Here is a 17,044-nt window from a genome sequence, read left to right as displayed (position 1 = left end):
GATTCGAACGTTGGTTACGTTTCCGTTCAATGGTCATCCCCTTTGGCTTCGAACGAAAACTGAACCGAGTACAAAACCGGAGGTCGAATACGAGTGTGGCATAATTCGTGCAAGTTACACCAAACATGCGCTCGCTTTGTCTGGACGCAGTAAAGGAGGAAAGGTGATAGGAAAGCCAACATCTCACTGAGTTGGTATCGCTTTCTAGTTTCCCGCTTTCCGAATCCACCGTTTGCCGAGAAAGGGTCACTACGCTAAGCGTGTCGGTGCCGGAGCACCCGATGGAATATCTTGCCACCGAATTGTTGAAGCTGGCAGGAAACACTGCCCGTGATAACAAAATGAACAGGATCATCCCGCGTAATCTGCGGCTGGCCGTTCGAAATGACGAAAAGTTGAACGAATTAATCTCCGGCGTGACCATTGCCCAGGGTACAGTGTGGCCTAACATCCAGGAAGATTATTTTCTTCGCATAAAGAGTTTATTTGATTTTCTCTAATTAATGTATGTTTTGCCAACATTTTTCATTTTAACTAAAAAGCTTATTATCGAATGATCCGTACAGTTGAAATTGAACCATAACTCCCCTCACCGGTCAATTGTATCCTCGAACAAACCAATCAGGTAGGCATCACTAGCTTCTGGAGGACCAGTACTGCTGGGCTCTGGAAGCGTAGATCGGTTTTGATAGTAAAACGAAAAATGAGAAAACCTGACTGGCCTATAATTCTGCATAGTCGCGCGAATATACCCTACTATCGCTTTCTAGCTCGTTTTCGTGCCAAGTGCCTTTCCATTCCGTTCGCCTACTAATACTAGCAAAACCTAAACAAATATGTCGTGCATTCAACCTGTGACCAGTATTGGCACACTTGCATTTTCAGCTTTTAATCAATAAAATTACAACAATGTTTTCTAAGAATGCAAATTAGAAAAGAAGGAAAAATACCTGGTAACTCCAAAAATAGTCCCGCGAAACTATGTATGTGCAAAAGAAGACACATCGTATAGAAATTGTTTGTTCCATTAGAAATCAATGAAATTCAAAGATTTAAGAAAATTACAACAATGTTTTCTAAGAATGCAAATTAGAAAAGAAGGAAAAATACCTGGTAACTCCAAAAATAGTCCCGCGAAACTATGTATGTGCAAAAGAAGACACATCGTATAGAAATTGTTTGTTCCATTAGAAATCAATGAAATTCAAAGAGTATTACCGCAATATTTTTTTCCGGGAAATATCTTTTCAAGGAAAATGGTAAGGTTAAAATAATCGTGCCGTTCGACTTACTTCAAGATTCCGATGACAATTTAAAGGACATGTTAGAAAGGTAAAACTTAAGTGTATTCTACTTCATTGCGGTTATGTCACTGACATTACCACCCACCTTTTTATATCCTCTGGTCGTACCTTGGACTGGTAGCCAGAACGGCAAGACACGACTATGTTATATTTCATGAAACAGTTCACGAACCAAATCTTAATTCAGAAAAATTATTCCAAAGTTTGTAAAAAAGTTTACGTGCAAATGTCAAGATCATGTTCAGAATCACATGAAAGTTAAAATAACAAGGGATGTCTTCTTAATTTCACAAACACACAATATAGATCGTGAATAAAATACTATGAATTAAGAACTAACTTAAGAATGCATGAATAATATTTTCATGATTCTGTCAATTATTTCACGATCACGAAGGGCGAGTCGAGACTAATGTTCCATAAATCACCAGCACAAATCCATGAATATTTTTTTTTATTTTGTGAACTATTTCACGAACACGAATGGCGATTCGTGACTAATACAGTAAAACTCATCAACTACTTCACAAGCACGAACGGTGGGTCGTTACTAGTATGCGAGCATTCCGTGGATAATCTTTTTCGATTTTGATGAAACATTTCACGAGCACGAATCGTGACTAATATCATAAACCTGTTCACGAATAGTAAGTCATGACTAATATACTAGAAATCATAAACCAGTTCATGAATTCATGAACAATATCTCTTGATGTTGTGTACTATTTCACGGGCACGATTTTTGCGATTTTCGATGGTTGATTTGACATACGGTCTTAATTTTTTTTAATTGCTTCGGTTTTCTTTACACTTTATCATGAATCAAATATAGTTGAACAAATTTTGGAATTTTTTTTCTGCCAAAAAAATCATCGTTTTAGACAAAGGTACGTAAACAAACAAAACTGCCTATTCAGTTTGACGAACAGCCAGTGGAGATCCTAGAAATCCCATAAACGAGCTAACGAATTCAAAAATGATACTGGATCCAACGTCAACATCACTGGTGACCAATGTCGAGCCATGGCTGAAGACTGCTTGCTTCCAAATAGTTTTACACAATATTTGAATGAACTTTGGTCACAACAATATGGAACAAGTCATATGATCGTTGCAATCAGTGATTTATTAAAGACGATGTTCGATAAACGAATTTTATCGAAAAATGGTAATGCCGATTGACTGCCTCGGAGATTTCAATGGTGCAACGTTAAAACACTTGTCGACACACACCGACAAACAAGCCGCCACTGATAAGCTAGAGACCAACATTGGATGCTTTAACACGAAATTGTTCTCTCGTTTTCGACCTGTCCATAAAAGGACCTACCGAGCAGGATTTTTAAAATGTAGTAACTGTGAACATTTTTCTAAAATCATTTCAAAACATGAAATTATATGCCATACACTACCAAAATAACCAACCAATATTTGTTGTCAAGGATTTATTGTGCATTTTATGATGATTTCAAAATAAAATTATAAAAACACCCTTTACTAGGAACCATGAGCAAGGCACGAGACATGAATATACTGTAAATGTAAATACAATTCCATGTGGGCGGGTAGCTTAGTTGGTAAATCGATTGCCTTGTACGCAGCACACCTGGGTTCGATTCCCAACCCCGTAAAATTTATCTAAAGAATTTTTTCTAACCCGAAAAGAGGCGAATGATCATAATGTTAAAACCTCTATAATCAAAATGAAAAAAAACAGGACCATGAACAAAATCATGTTTTTAATTATGTTAATTTTCCCTTCAGTAATGCCTGAATAACGCCTTTATTCGTGGAGATATTTTTGTTTTGTGAACTTCACACAAGGTTTCCATCTAATCGAGTTTCTGTGCGTGGGCTAGTTCACAACTTTATGAACTATATACATAAAACCAAATTTTGTCTCATGATTTTATTCATAGATTTGGGAACATTATTCAGAGTCCGACTATACAACGTGAACTGATTCATGATTTATTACATCTTGAACATAATCTGGTTTTCGTGGTAGTGAAGCAATTCACAAAATCAAAATATATTTTCTCATAAACTATTTCACGAAACCCGGAATATTCATCATCATTTCAATCATCAGGAACCAGTTCATGACTTCTAATATATTAGTCACGAGTTAATATCCGTGCTCATGAAATAAGTCATAAAATCATGATTTTTTTTCATGTATTCATCAACCAAATTTTGATTCCCAGTAAAATAGTCACCTATCTGTCGACTCACCATTCGTACTCGTGATGTAGTTCACAAAGTCGGCAAATATTGTTCATGTATACGTGAACTGATTCATGATTGATAACGAATCAGTCACGACTGACCATTCGCACTTGTGTAATAGTTCACGAGATGATAAGATATTATTCAGGTACTCGTGAACTAGTTCATAATTCCTAGTATATTAGTCACGACTCATCATTCGTTCTCGTGAAATAGTTCACAAAATCATGAAATAATATTCTAGTAAATGTGAACTGTTTCACAATTCCCTCCCTAATCTTTTTCAATTTCTTGCAACTCGGCACCTGGTCAGGAAATTTTTCGCGTGAACTATTTTACAAAATTTACACAAGACAAGATACCGCGATTCAGTCTCACTTTTATGATTCAGTTCAAATTGTCACGCCACTCCGAGTAAAAAATCAACAATAATTAAAAAAGAGAAATTAATAATATCATGTTAAAACTGAAACACGTGAATCACTTAGTCCAAGTGTCAAATTCGAAAGTGAGCTCAAGAATAAAATATCACGAAAACCTGCATATAAATTATCGTGACTAAGATTCTGAAATTATGCACATAAATCACATTACTCCGCCAGGAAAAAAACCGATGTGAAACTCGTGAATAGAATATCACGATAATGTGAATACAAATTACGATAACGTGAATATAAATTACGAAAATCGTAAATAACGTCCTGAAATCATAAACACAAATCTCAGTTCTGTGCGAGAAAAATCCGACAGTAAGCTCATGAATAGAATATCACGGTAACGTGATGAAAAATTACGAAAATCGCGACAAACCTCCTGAGTTCATGAACACGGCTTAACTGTCATTTCTTTTAGTTGATACAGTTTATACCTACCAATGTATCCCCAAATTACAAACAAGAACTAAACATGACCATGAAACAACCACAGTAACACAACCAAACATTGTAATGTAACGCCATGTATATACATTCTGGTGCGAACTAGTTTTTTGAAAACCCAAAAAAAGTTTATAAATACGAGGTTCAGTATTCATAATTTCAGGAACATGGTAACAATTTTCATAAATTGTTCAGGTCACGAAATAGTGATTTTTTCATGAATTTATGAATTTATTTTTTTCCGCGTAGTAAGATTGTAAACAATGTTCGTAAATTTATGGCTAAAATCACAAATCCACATTTCGTCGCTGTTGTGCTATCTTATGACAAGCGCCATTTTGCACATTTCGAGAAAAACGATTTTTAAAGTTTAAGATTGAATATCTTGAAACTTATAAATAATAGAAACAATTCAGAGAAGACAATTGATGCTTGTACCTATTCTGTACTAATCTCTCAAATATTACGAAAATCGGTTGACTATGTTGCGAGCTTTCACTAAAAATGTAAACAAAAGTCGCACTCACACGTGTCATAGGTGTGTATTGATGAAAAAATTTGTATGACGTGTCATAATCGTGCATGAAAAATTTTCCATAGAAAAAAATCACCAAACTTTTATTCATATCTTTGGCTTCATTTGTCCTATAAACAATCGGTTAGATGCATTTTGAAGGAAATAAGTCAGGGAATCTAGAAAAAATAGTTATTTTTAGTTACAGTGTTGCCAAATAGGCAATATTTCCAGTTTAAAGATAAAACTGCGTTTTTCTCCCAATACATGCATTTTTCTTTTGAAAATTATTATGCCATTGTGTTCTGATGACATTTTTACACATAAAAGCAACTAAAACTTTATTATAACTTGAGCCAATCCTAAGATATTATGATTTGAAGAAAAAAACTCACAATTTCTTATCACTTTTCTCGCTATATTTCAGTAACCAAGCAAAATTTCAAAATTCTGGAAACGCCATCTTGTAGAGATTCGTTAGACGAGTAATGTGGCATATCTAACTCAGTTTACCCCAAAATGGCGTTTGTCATAAGATAGCACAACAGCGACGATTTGATTTATGAATGTTGTTAATAAAGTCGTGAACGAGTTCAAGGACAGAAAAACGAACTGGTAACGGCATAGTGAAAGCTGTGACTGAAGTTTACAAAAAAACAACATAACATAACGTAACATAAAAACGGGATTGTTCTGCAATTCATGGCATTTGTGAAACAGAAATTCAGTGTTCCATTTGAGCCAATGACGAACGCAGATGCCTCTCTCTATTTATTTTAAATTATGAACTCCAAACTATGACAGTAGATTGAAGTCTCCGTTATTTTTTCCAAAATCTGAAAAATGGGTTCAAAGTTTCCAAATTAACGATATTGCTCAGAAAGAATAAATACTAATATTCAATACACCAATAATTCAAATGTTCCCTTCCTCCTCAGATACGCCACTAGTTTACAAGAAAAATGAAGTTTCAAGAAAAAGTATGTTTTTGACTAATTTTGGGTCGCTGAACACGAAAACAATATTCATTTTTTTGTTCAAAGAAGCAATTTTGTGATTTTCTCAAAAAACTCGTTTTTGGGCAATTTTTGTAGTTTTTAGTTAATATTTAGTGTCAAAATTAGTCAATTAGTTAAGTCAATATGCAGGTTAAAAGGTGCCGAGATGCCCTTTCCAAAAACATATAATATGTGTCGGTCATGTGTAAAACTTTTAGTGCTGCAAGCGACCAAAGTTTAAAAAAGTGCATTTTCGAACATTTTTAAAAGTTACTCATTTTTAAATGTTTTTTTACCGAAAAACAAATTTTTTCGGACCTTTTAGAATCTAAGATGACAAATAATATGTTTACGTTAATTTTAAGCCTAATATCACTAACATCGGATGGAAAATGTTGATGCTATGGCACATTGAGCGAAATAGAAATTTTATGATTTTAGCGGACCCTGCCCTGGTGCGGCGGTTTAGAGGGTGTAGCACTGGTCTCATAAGCCAATCGTCAAATATTCGAGTCCCTATCGGGAAGGAGTCTCAGTGGGATCGTAGCACTAGACACGTAATATTCTGTGAACTGAGAATGTGCTGTGAAGCCTGTTGAAGCAGAAGGCTAAAATTCCTTTAATTTGTAAAATATGTACTCACCACAGACAAAACAAAACTTTTCCGACGATATTTCCATATTTTAAAAATAGCACTTAGTTGTACAATGGAATATCCAAAATCATTCAAATGCCACAGGATGGATGGAAGCAAGCTCGAGAAGACTGTACCCAACACAAACAATAACTATCAAGTATAAAAGATTATTGCAGCCGAAAGTATGATTGCGCGAAAAATAAAAAGTTACAATTTTCACTCAGTGAAAAATTACATTTTTCTTCCGACTTTTATGACCATTGGATTAAAATTTATGCAAAAAGATTATGTATCTCATTAGATTCTAAAAGAATTTTCTTCTGTCCTTGATTTATTATAAAAACTGTACTACAAATATGCATTTTTTTAATAAAGGTGGAACATTAGACTTTTTTTACTTTAGTCGATTGTAATCATAATAAATATACATTTCTCGACAAACATACGATTACGGCTTAAAAGCCAACTGTCAAAATTCTCTTTGAAAGGAAATTCCGGACAAACCGTTACTGGCTAAACGCAGTTCATAGCAGTTAATGCAAGAGAAAACTTTTTTCTTTTGTTTACTATAAACATCTATGATTGGCGGAAAACAGTTTGTCTGAAATTTCCTTTCAAAGAGAATTTTGACAGTTGGCTTTTAAGCCGCAATCATATGTTTGTCGAGATTTGATCTACGCATATTATACATTTTCGGAAAGGTCACATCAATACCTTTCGATCTGGTTCGATCGGATCCTATTTGAACAAGATATTGACAAATAACTAAAATAGTGCCCAAAAACACATTTTTTTAAAAATCACAAAAACGGTTCTTTGAAAAAGAAAATGGATATGATTTTCGTGCTCAGCGACCCAAAATTGACTTATGAAACACCTTTTTTCTTAACTTCATGCGATTAACCCAAAATTTGTAAACTAGTGTTAGAGATCATTCAAAACCAAATGCTTACTATATTGTGAGAGTATGCTACGGGTTCTATTGAATCATATGATGTTCGGTAAGATATGTTGATTGCAATCACATCTACTGACGTCAGTTCGCTATAACGGAAAGTCTCATTGGTCGAATGTAATATTATTTGGATCACATCTGAGTAATTAACAATTCAAGTTACCCCCCGAATCATATAATTCGTTCAAAATGTAACCAAACTTACCTGAACCGATTCTGCCAAAGTGGACATGCTGTAATCCGAGGTGGCACTGGCACTACCCGGTCCAGATCGATGAAACGATTTTCGGAAGCCGGGAGTCGGCCCGGCGACAGCAGCGAGCAGTGCTGATGCAGTCGAGGACGCAACCACCGACGAGTCAATGGACGATACGGCGGCGGCAGCAACGCCACTGTTGTTGTTACGTTCAGGGCGTATCTTCACAGCATTGTTGTTGCTGGCGGTAGTGCTGGTGCTGCTGCTGTTGGTGATGTTACTGCTAGTACTGTTGTTACAATTGTGGGTTGTGGTGGCGGCGGGGCTGTTGCCACTATTGCAACCAACAGCAGCAGCACTTCCAGCGGGGCTCGAAGTGGAGGTCCCACCAGCGTTGGCCGGTCCTTTGTTCACACTGAACCGATCCATTGTACAGTAGAGATAACTTCACGTACGCAAAACTACACACTACACATTCGCAAACTTTTTCTTCTGCCAACAACAGCCAGACCAGACCCAGGCGAAGAAGAGGAAAGAGCTCTTCTGAACCCGAGAAAACCTGAACAAGATCACGCTATTCACTGGCAAACTCTCGACTCGATTGCACAAAGGGGAGCATTTTTGCCATGCTCTATTCGGGGCGACGTCTTCTTCTCACACAGGTTTGACCTTTTTTTTTTGCTTCTACGGTTGTACTTTGAAGAGCCCTCCCGAAAGAGAGCTGTTCCAAGATCTTCGGTGAGAGTTGCTTCGGTAGACACCGACAAGACACGCGACTTAGTGATAATTGTTACTCCCACAGCGACTTAGGGGGAGACTCCAATAATAACTCGCGGTTGCTATTGTTTGGAATAATACTGAAGTAGACGAGGGCTTGTTAATTAAATCAAATCTTGCCGCCGAAGCAGCTACGGTTATGATTATGCATAAGGGTGAAAGAGTGATCTTGTTTACCTCCAGAAGATTGCTTAGTTACGGAGGGAGGAGAGTTGTGCAATAGTCACTAGTCAGCCAGTCTGCTGCAAGCTCTAGGTGTCGATACCTTGGATGCCGTAACTATTGTTGTTTGTGCTGATGAAGATACTTTCGACGGGTTCACTCGTATGGACACTAGTTAACAATAACAGATCAATTTCCATGTTATTGTCGGTGAGAGGTCTCTTGTTTGACGAAGCAAGCGTCAAGGGGCGGGAAGGGTTAACACCTTTCCCGAATGAGTTTTTCCTTTCGTAATGATCGACGCTCGCGATTTCGGTACACACGCACACACAATTGTTTTGCACTCTTCTTGTTTGATGATAATAATTTTATTCACTTTATTAGTTAATAATGTTTAATTAGTGAGGCACACCACTTTTCCAGCGGGTGCTGGCGGACAAATTTTCACTTTCTCCTAGCTAACACTTTTCTCTCTCTTGCTCACTCTTTCTCCAGCATCATCTGCTGGCCGCGTCTTCTTCAGCCAACAGACCGATTTACGGGGCCACTCGGAAGAAAATTACCCCCGATAAGCTCTTTGACGCCCGGAATGCTTTTAAGCGTGTGCTCCCAAAAAGCAGCTTGAATCGGGCCGCAATTATTTCGATACGAATATACACACAAAACTTTTATGGTAATTGATATCTGCTATACAAGCCACACTCGCGCGACGTTAATGGAACTACCCAGCAGCTGAAAAGCCGGAAATTGTCCAAATGCACTTATTGCGATTGTGGTTGTTGTTGTTGCTGCTGCTCTGCTGCTACCGCTGCTCGTGGCGTTTGGTCACAGACTGACAACAAACCGTACTCAGCTCATTATGCGCAACAAAAGATCATATTCACCGGCCGCGAACGGGGATCAGTCGCACAGCCACAGCCGTTTGGTAGATTTTGTTGGATGATTAAATGCGCGATACGACGGTACAGATGCAGATTTGATGTGATAAAATCCATCCACGCGATATCAAGCCTGCCACCAACGTAATCGTGTTCAGCGGCGGAGAGCTTGTTATCACCAATCGGTTTTTCAACAGCCAGCCTGGAAAGAAAACGAACACGAGTAATTAATTTGCATGCATATGTACGATTGTATCGATCGGTTTCGTTATCGGTAATGGGAAATAATGTGGACATAACCAGAACACACTCTGTGATGCAGGCGGTAATGATTTCTGTTAATGCAGTTATATGTTTGATTGGCAGGTTGAAAATTGAAGTAATAGTGCTCCAATTTCCCACCTGCCAACCAAACGTACAACGCGCACGTGTTTAGTACTTTTGAAAAAACTAAAATGTTGAGATTCTTTCATGAATTAATCTTCCTGGAGTGGAGTGCGGACTTTAATCAAGCACTTTTTAAAGAATCCATTTGCTCAGTTATCACAAATAAACGTAAGCAGATGACATCCAGATATCTGTTATCAGGTACTTTTATAGTCTGTGATTAATTAACCACAACAGACCATTTGTTTATCGCACGCGATTTTGATACTGTGGTTGTTTTACAAGTAGAGAACGCATTACGCTCTGATAACAAATCAGATCTGGTGTCTTGATTTACTGAATGCAAGTGCCGCCATGAAGGCTTATTTATGGTTGATTAAATCTATATTAAAGATAGCAAATTAGTAAGGATAGGGAAACGGAGATTAAGTTTTCTATAATTTTATTCAAGTGACCTTAATTATACAAACAAACTCGAATAGAAAGTTTTCAATAACTAAATTTGATAATCGGGAATTATTGCACCAGTTTTCAGATTATAAAAGCCAGTATAAGTACCACTGTAGTTCCGGCAACATATCTGTAGCTACATAAGTTGAACTGTTATGTTTGGAGATTTGGAGAATTAGTAGTTCAGAAATACTCTCAGCAGTTTACGTATGGGTGGAAAGCAGGGCCGCCGAGAGGGGGGAGGGACCGGGGTGTTTCCCCCGGGCCCGGAGTTTTGAAGGGGGCCCGGATTTTTAACAGAAACAAAAAATTTGGCAAAAACTTTTTCGACAAAATTTATTTGAGAATGCAATTAAAAATTCAATATCTTGTGTATGAGGTACCTAGGATAGCGAAAATTCTAAACTACTGTATATTTGATATCAACAAGCGGGCATAGCGGAATTTGTATATTGAATGTCATGGTCGCAGCTCACCTGGGTTCGAATCCCGCACACAGGAATAGAGATTTGTTATAGGAAAATTCCTAACCTGAATGAAGAAGCGAATGATCTTAAGGTTAAAATGTCTATAATCGAAACAAAAATAAGATCAGATTTGTAAGGGATAAACAATTAAATGGTTTGATTAGAAGTCGTAAAGGGTTGCCTTCAAATTTCGGCAATTTGAAATCGATTTTTTTGATTTATTGAATTTCCAGGATGCTTTTCAATACTGGCTGTGTAAGGGTTAGAATAGAATAGAATTATTGAATTTCCAATCTTCGAAAGTGTTGGATTAGTATCGAAAGTAATTATTGAAAGAAAAAAACCCTGCTGGAGCACACCGGTTTTTGGAGACGAATCGACGATTGACGTGTCTTCGTTCAGGTAAATCCGAATTCGCCCGGAAGAATCCATTGGATTATTTTGCAATTTTGCGTTGCCCTTTTCTTTACCAGGTATCGCCCAGCACCCAGTTCTCATAAACGTCATCCTCGGGTTGCAGGCCCTAATTGTTAAGGATGGCCCGTCTTGGCTTTGACAAATATTATTTTAAAAGTGCCATTTAGATTTACTTTACCCCATTAAACCTTCGCTTCAATGGATTAATGTTCCTCACAAAGATTCTCGAAAGAAACTGAAGTGTGATTTCACACCCCGTGTTTGTTTACTGGGGAGCAGAGCAAAGCTCGCTCGGGTTGTGCTTCACAGCGAGAATGGTAGGTGCTTTTGAATTCTTTGTGAATATCCGAGAAAGCGAATCACTACATCCAACTAAATCAACAAAACTGTTAACAAATGTAAAAACATACAACTAAATGTGAACGGCACAGAAAGGTGGAGTGCTTTATCAAAACATTACACTCTACGGTGAATGTGAAGAAAATAAGATATTTTTCCTCATAGTGCTACGAGCTACATAAGAAATAAAACAGTACATATTTATTTGTTTTTAAGCGTTTTATACAATTAAAAGCAATAGAAGCGCTCCAAAATTATGTCGAGTGATCACTTTAATTCGAAATTCGAATTGATTTCAACGCATACCCATGTGTCTCTTGAAGTCTATCCCCTGCTAAGTAAAATTCTGCTGGTCAAAGTACCACTAGAGGCGGTAACCCTACCTCTATTTGAGAGCTCAATTGGTCAAATGAGTCATTAAAAACTCTTGATATACCAAAAGAATTCGAAATTAATCCAAAAATTTATATTTAAAATTTAATATATTTGGTTTGCTGTTCATTGATACAAAATCTATAAAAAATCATTCAGATACAAGATGATACGGAAACATTTTTGTAAAGGGGTCATACTCAAATGACGTAGCTTTTTTCGGCGATTTTCGACTACCAAAGGGCAGCAAAGAGGCCAGGGATGGAAAAAATAAATATGTTTTACCATTCTTTCGAATACGGCCTTTTGTCAACATTTTCATTATAACAGCAAATTGCGTACACAAAAAGCCCCTTTCGTGACGAGTATAGTGTTAATAGTTTTGTTTCGTATTTTCTGTGTGGTGCATGAAGAGTAGATCTCTCAGTTCACAATCCTGCAGATGCCAATGATTCTAAGAAGCATACGTTCAACTAAATTGCTAAATTGTGTTTGATTGATTTCGAAGAGAAAATTTAACTCTGCTACCAATCTAAATCAACTAGTTAGCAAGATTAGCTAACTAATGTAGCAAATTAAATCCGCATACAAAATCTTTTAGTTTTGGAGGAGTGAGCGTGGGATTTTGAACGTCGCTTCCTGAACGTAACGATTTTATTTTTATTTTTGAACTATTTTCTCGAAATCAGTTACAACCTTCTTGTAAAATATTTTAAGGTGTGCTAACAGACCAACACAAATAAAAGAATAATTCATGTTTTTATAGTATTATGAATGTTTTCGAAACCAGCATGGCGTAAAATCCAACCAAAACCCTTATTTGAAATTTAATCCATGTTTCGCATTTTTTTCCATTTTTTTATTCCTACATGAATCTTTTTTTTTGTTAAAATTTCATTGGTCTATTTTTTTTCAAATTGGGGCTTGTATTTGTATTTCTACAATTGTGAGATTCTGCCTTTTTTATCTATTTGCATACTTTTATTTTATCCATCTTTTTATGTTCCTTACTTTTACCTTTATTCTATTGCTATCACTATCATTTACTTTAATTCATAGTTTTTTCTCTGTTATTTAATTTTATTCGCAATTTTTCGAGAAAATACTGCTTTCTTTATTTTTCTTCTTATTGTTTCATATTTTAATACCCTGCTTTTTTATTTGTATCTTTTGTCATTCCATTTTTAGAATTTGTCTATTTACTACATTTATTCTTGTAATAGCCTTTTTCTATTTCCTTTTTTTCATATTTTTTGCATTTCCAAAAGCAATTTTACATATTCAAATTCATTCCAATTTGTTTAATTTTTTTCCTTTATCCTATTTTCTTCCTTTATTTTCTAGTTTTTAGCTTTCCGTTTATCGTAGTTTTATTTTTTCCCATAGTTCATGTAATATATTTTTATTTATTTTTTATACCTTTTTCTTAAGATTTAATTCGTTATTGTTATTTCTTCATGTTTTTTCCATTTAACCTATTTTGAAAGTACTTTTTCTGTTGACCATTTTCTTATACGTTAGCATTGAATTAATTTAATTTCCCAAAAAAAAAACATTTGATTTATCTTTTCTTGACACTATGCGCACTTTTTCTTAATTTTACATTTAGTTCGTTGTTTGAATTTATTTCAAATTTCATTTCTAGTGCTTTTTCTATTCTTTAAGTAATATCCATTTAATTAATTTTTTTGTGTTAATATCTTCATTTTTGTGTTTCTATAGTATACCATGTTGGCTTTTTTCTACGATTTTTTGTTTTCCATTTTGTCTGTTTGCTACGTTTTTGTTCAATACTTCCAATTTTCTTTACTTTTTCGTCTTTTCATCATTTCAATTTTACAGTTTTTCAAAATTTTCTGGTTCGTCCATTTTCTTTAATTATTATATAATTTTTTTTTATTCTTGTGTTTTATATATACTCCTCTAGTTTTATGCATTCTAAACGTTTTATTTATTTTTTCTATTGCTTTAAATAAGTCTTGTTTTTAATGTTAAATGAATTTTATTATTCTTGATTTATCGAGTTTTTCAGTTTTATGCATTTTTTTATATTAATGTTTGTATTCTTTATAGTAGTTTTTTTTATTTTCATTGATTCTAAAAAATTTTCCTACTTTCCTATCGATTTTTCATTATTTTCACTATTTGTTCAATAATGTTCGACTTTTTTAATCTTCGCAATATGTTTTTCTTGTTTGCTGTTTTTCTTTATCAATTTTTATAGGTTTTGTTTTGATTTTTCTAGATTAAACATTTTTTGACAATTGACATTAATTTGTTTATTTGATTGATTTTGTTGTTTTTAGATCTTTTGTACATTCTTTTAATATTTAGTTTTCATACTGTTTTTTTTTTGTCTTTTGCGGTTGATCGCCGTTTAGATATTTTTAATTTTTGCAATTACTACATTTTTTATCTTGCCATTTCCTTACTTTTATAAATACTATGAACAAAAATGGCGCTTTTCAATGTCACCAAAACTGTCGAAGAGGTTTTAAAACACCCAAAGTATAAAAAACTCTACGTTTTTGCCTTTCTCATATAAAGAAAGGCTATGCAATCACTGTAAAAATCGACTTTTTAACCGAGGCCCGGAGGGCCGAGTATCATACACCATTCGATTCAGTTCGTCGAGATCGGCAAATGTCTGTGTGTGTATGTATGTGTGTGTATGTGTGTGTGTATGTGTGTGTGAGTCATTTAAACTCACACAATTTTCTCAGAGATGGCTGAACCGATTTTCCCAAACTTAGTTTCATCTGAAAGGTATAACGCTCCCATAAGCTGCTATTGAATTTTTAGTTGATCCGACTTCCGGTTCCGGAGTTACGGGTTGAAGAGTGCGGTCACACAGCAAATTCCCATATAAACTGGTACCACCATAATGTTCAAATGATGTAAAACATATTAAAATTGATGTAACATTACTCTAGTTTGCGGGTCTGGATCACTAATGATCAATCAAAGCAGCTTTGACCACATTGGCCACCTATGACGGTTCATGACGCCCTCAGGGAACCCGCCAAGTTCCTAAGCTAATATCACACCCATTCCACAACGAATTCTCTACCGATTTTTACGAACTTAATTTCAAATGAAAGATACAGTAATACCATTGACTGCTGCTGAATTTCATTCGGTTCTGACTCTTGCTTCCGGAGTTACAGGGGTGTTAGTAAGGATACACTGGAATTTCCCATATAAATCAGTACAATCGTAATACCTCAGAGGCTAAAAACTATTGAAATGGTCACCAAATTACTTCTAATCGTAGATCTAGATCACTGATTGCCAATCAAACATTCTTTGAATATATTGTCCACTATCGACGATTCCGGAAGTCCGGAATTCCGGGCATATTCCACAATTAAAGTCACATCGGTTCATCGGTGATGACTGAACCGATTTTCTCAAACCAAGTCTCAAATGGAAGGCAAAATATGCAGTTGAGTATTGCGTAGCCACCCCCCCTCCCCGTCTTGCCCTTACACCTCCCTCCTTCATCACTCCCCTCTTCTTGGATCACCCTCACGCCCAGATTTCCTTCATCCACCCCGTATACCGAAATAAGATGAAGGATTTCTGACGCATCCTCCACACCCACTCTACTAAACCCCCATTCCCTACACGTTCAAACGCATTCCACCAACCTTTGCAAATTATAATCACATGAAGATAACATTGAACTCATGCTTATTAAGCTAATTAAATATTATTCTTTTGCCTTTCTTATATAGAAAGGTTATGCAATTGCTCCAAAAACCGACTTTCTAACCGAGGCCCGGAGGGCCGAGTCTCATATAACATTCGACTCAGTTCGCCGAGATCGCAAAATATCTGTGTGTATGTATGTGTGTATGTATGTACGTATTTTTTTTTTTTTTTTTTACAATGGAGAAGACCTTTATGTCCTAGCCCAGTACACGTGCTAACGGTAGGGTCCAATCTACCACACGGGGTGCACTGGGGGCGTGTCGGACTCAAATGGTGACCAGCCATTAATACCGACTAAACTCCATTGGGCTCCGCCATCATTCCTCCCAGGAACTACCTCTCGGTATTACTTCTGGGGGGATGGCTGTACTGAATGTACTCATTCACTCTCACTCGCGCGATCATACATCCTGTATGAGGCTTACTTGGGTGCTCTCTCAATCACACTTTGATTCACTCTCAAACACTCCCACATGAGGCTGACTTTTGTGCTCACCTTTTACGTTCCATGCGAGGCTGACTTGTGTGCTCACCTTACTCATTCCTTGCTAGGCTTACTTTTGTGCTCGCCCTACCCATCCATGTGAGGCTGACTTGGGTGCTCACCCTATCACCTGATTCACTCTCAATCGTGCCACTCTATTGTACCTTTGTCACTCCCTCTGGCATCCCATGTGGGACATTTTTCTTAGGCCCCACTTCTGACATACCATGCGAGGCTGACTTTTGTGCTCACCTTTTTCATTCCTTGCTAGGCTGACTTTTGTGCTAGCCTCTACCAACCTGTGAGGCTGACTTTTATGCTCACCCTTAACATGCAGTGTGAGACTGACATGGATGCTCACCCTTTCACTCCTCTGCCACGCCATGAGGCATCGATAGCTTAGTTCCAACATACTACGCTACGACCCTCCCGTCTTGGCATGAGGCAGTCCACTTATACGCCTATACACTCACTCTTCTGTCTTGCTTCGGGGTGGCTGGGTTTACCCCTTACGCGGTTGCCATTCGCTGCGCCAACCTACCTCGGCATGAACAGACCATTCACTCTCTTATTTTGCGCTTGGCCTTTTTCGCTCCAACTAACCAATCACTAGTTAGCCGTGCCCGCCGTCTGTTGCTCGGTTCGCCAGATTACCTGTAGCCTACTGGCAATCTGGATGGTAGCAGCCGAGACTGCGTTCCACTTCTCCACCGTTTGACACATCCGCTGAATAAGGGTATCCGGGGTTGTGTCCCAGCCACAGACGTCAAGCATTGCTCTTCTTTCGACGTCGAACCGATGACATACGAACAGTATGTGCTCGGCAGTTTCATCTACACCTGGGCAGTCCGGGCAGACTGGGACCTCCGCGTGTCCGAACCTGTGG

At 37.0% G+C, this 17,044-nt stretch overlaps 1 protein-coding gene across 5 annotated transcripts in view; it reads right to left on the bottom strand.

Moving 5' to 3' along the window:
• The window catches only part of LOC131682232 (protein Shroom), a 764,905-nt gene that overhangs the window by 719,249 nt on the left and 28,612 nt on the right, over window positions 1-17,044 (bottom strand). For all 5 annotated transcript variants that reach the window (XM_058963577.1, XM_058963578.1, XM_058963580.1 and 2 more), the window contains exon 2: window positions 7,721-9,730. In XM_058963577.1, coding sequence (XP_058819560.1) covers window positions 7,721-8,140 — 420 coding nt within the window. In that variant the 5' untranslated portion in view covers window positions 8,141-9,730. The remainder of the gene's footprint in view (window positions 1-7,720; window positions 9,731-17,044) is intronic.

Source organism: Topomyia yanbarensis, chromosome 2 (genome assembly GCF_030247195.1).
Source record: "Topomyia yanbarensis strain Yona2022 chromosome 2, ASM3024719v1, whole genome shotgun sequence".
Lineage (NCBI taxonomy): Eukaryota > Metazoa > Arthropoda > Insecta > Diptera > Culicidae > Topomyia > Topomyia yanbarensis.
The sequence above is the reverse complement of the archived record's forward strand: the minus strand, read 5'-3'. Positions and strand labels throughout refer to the sequence as shown.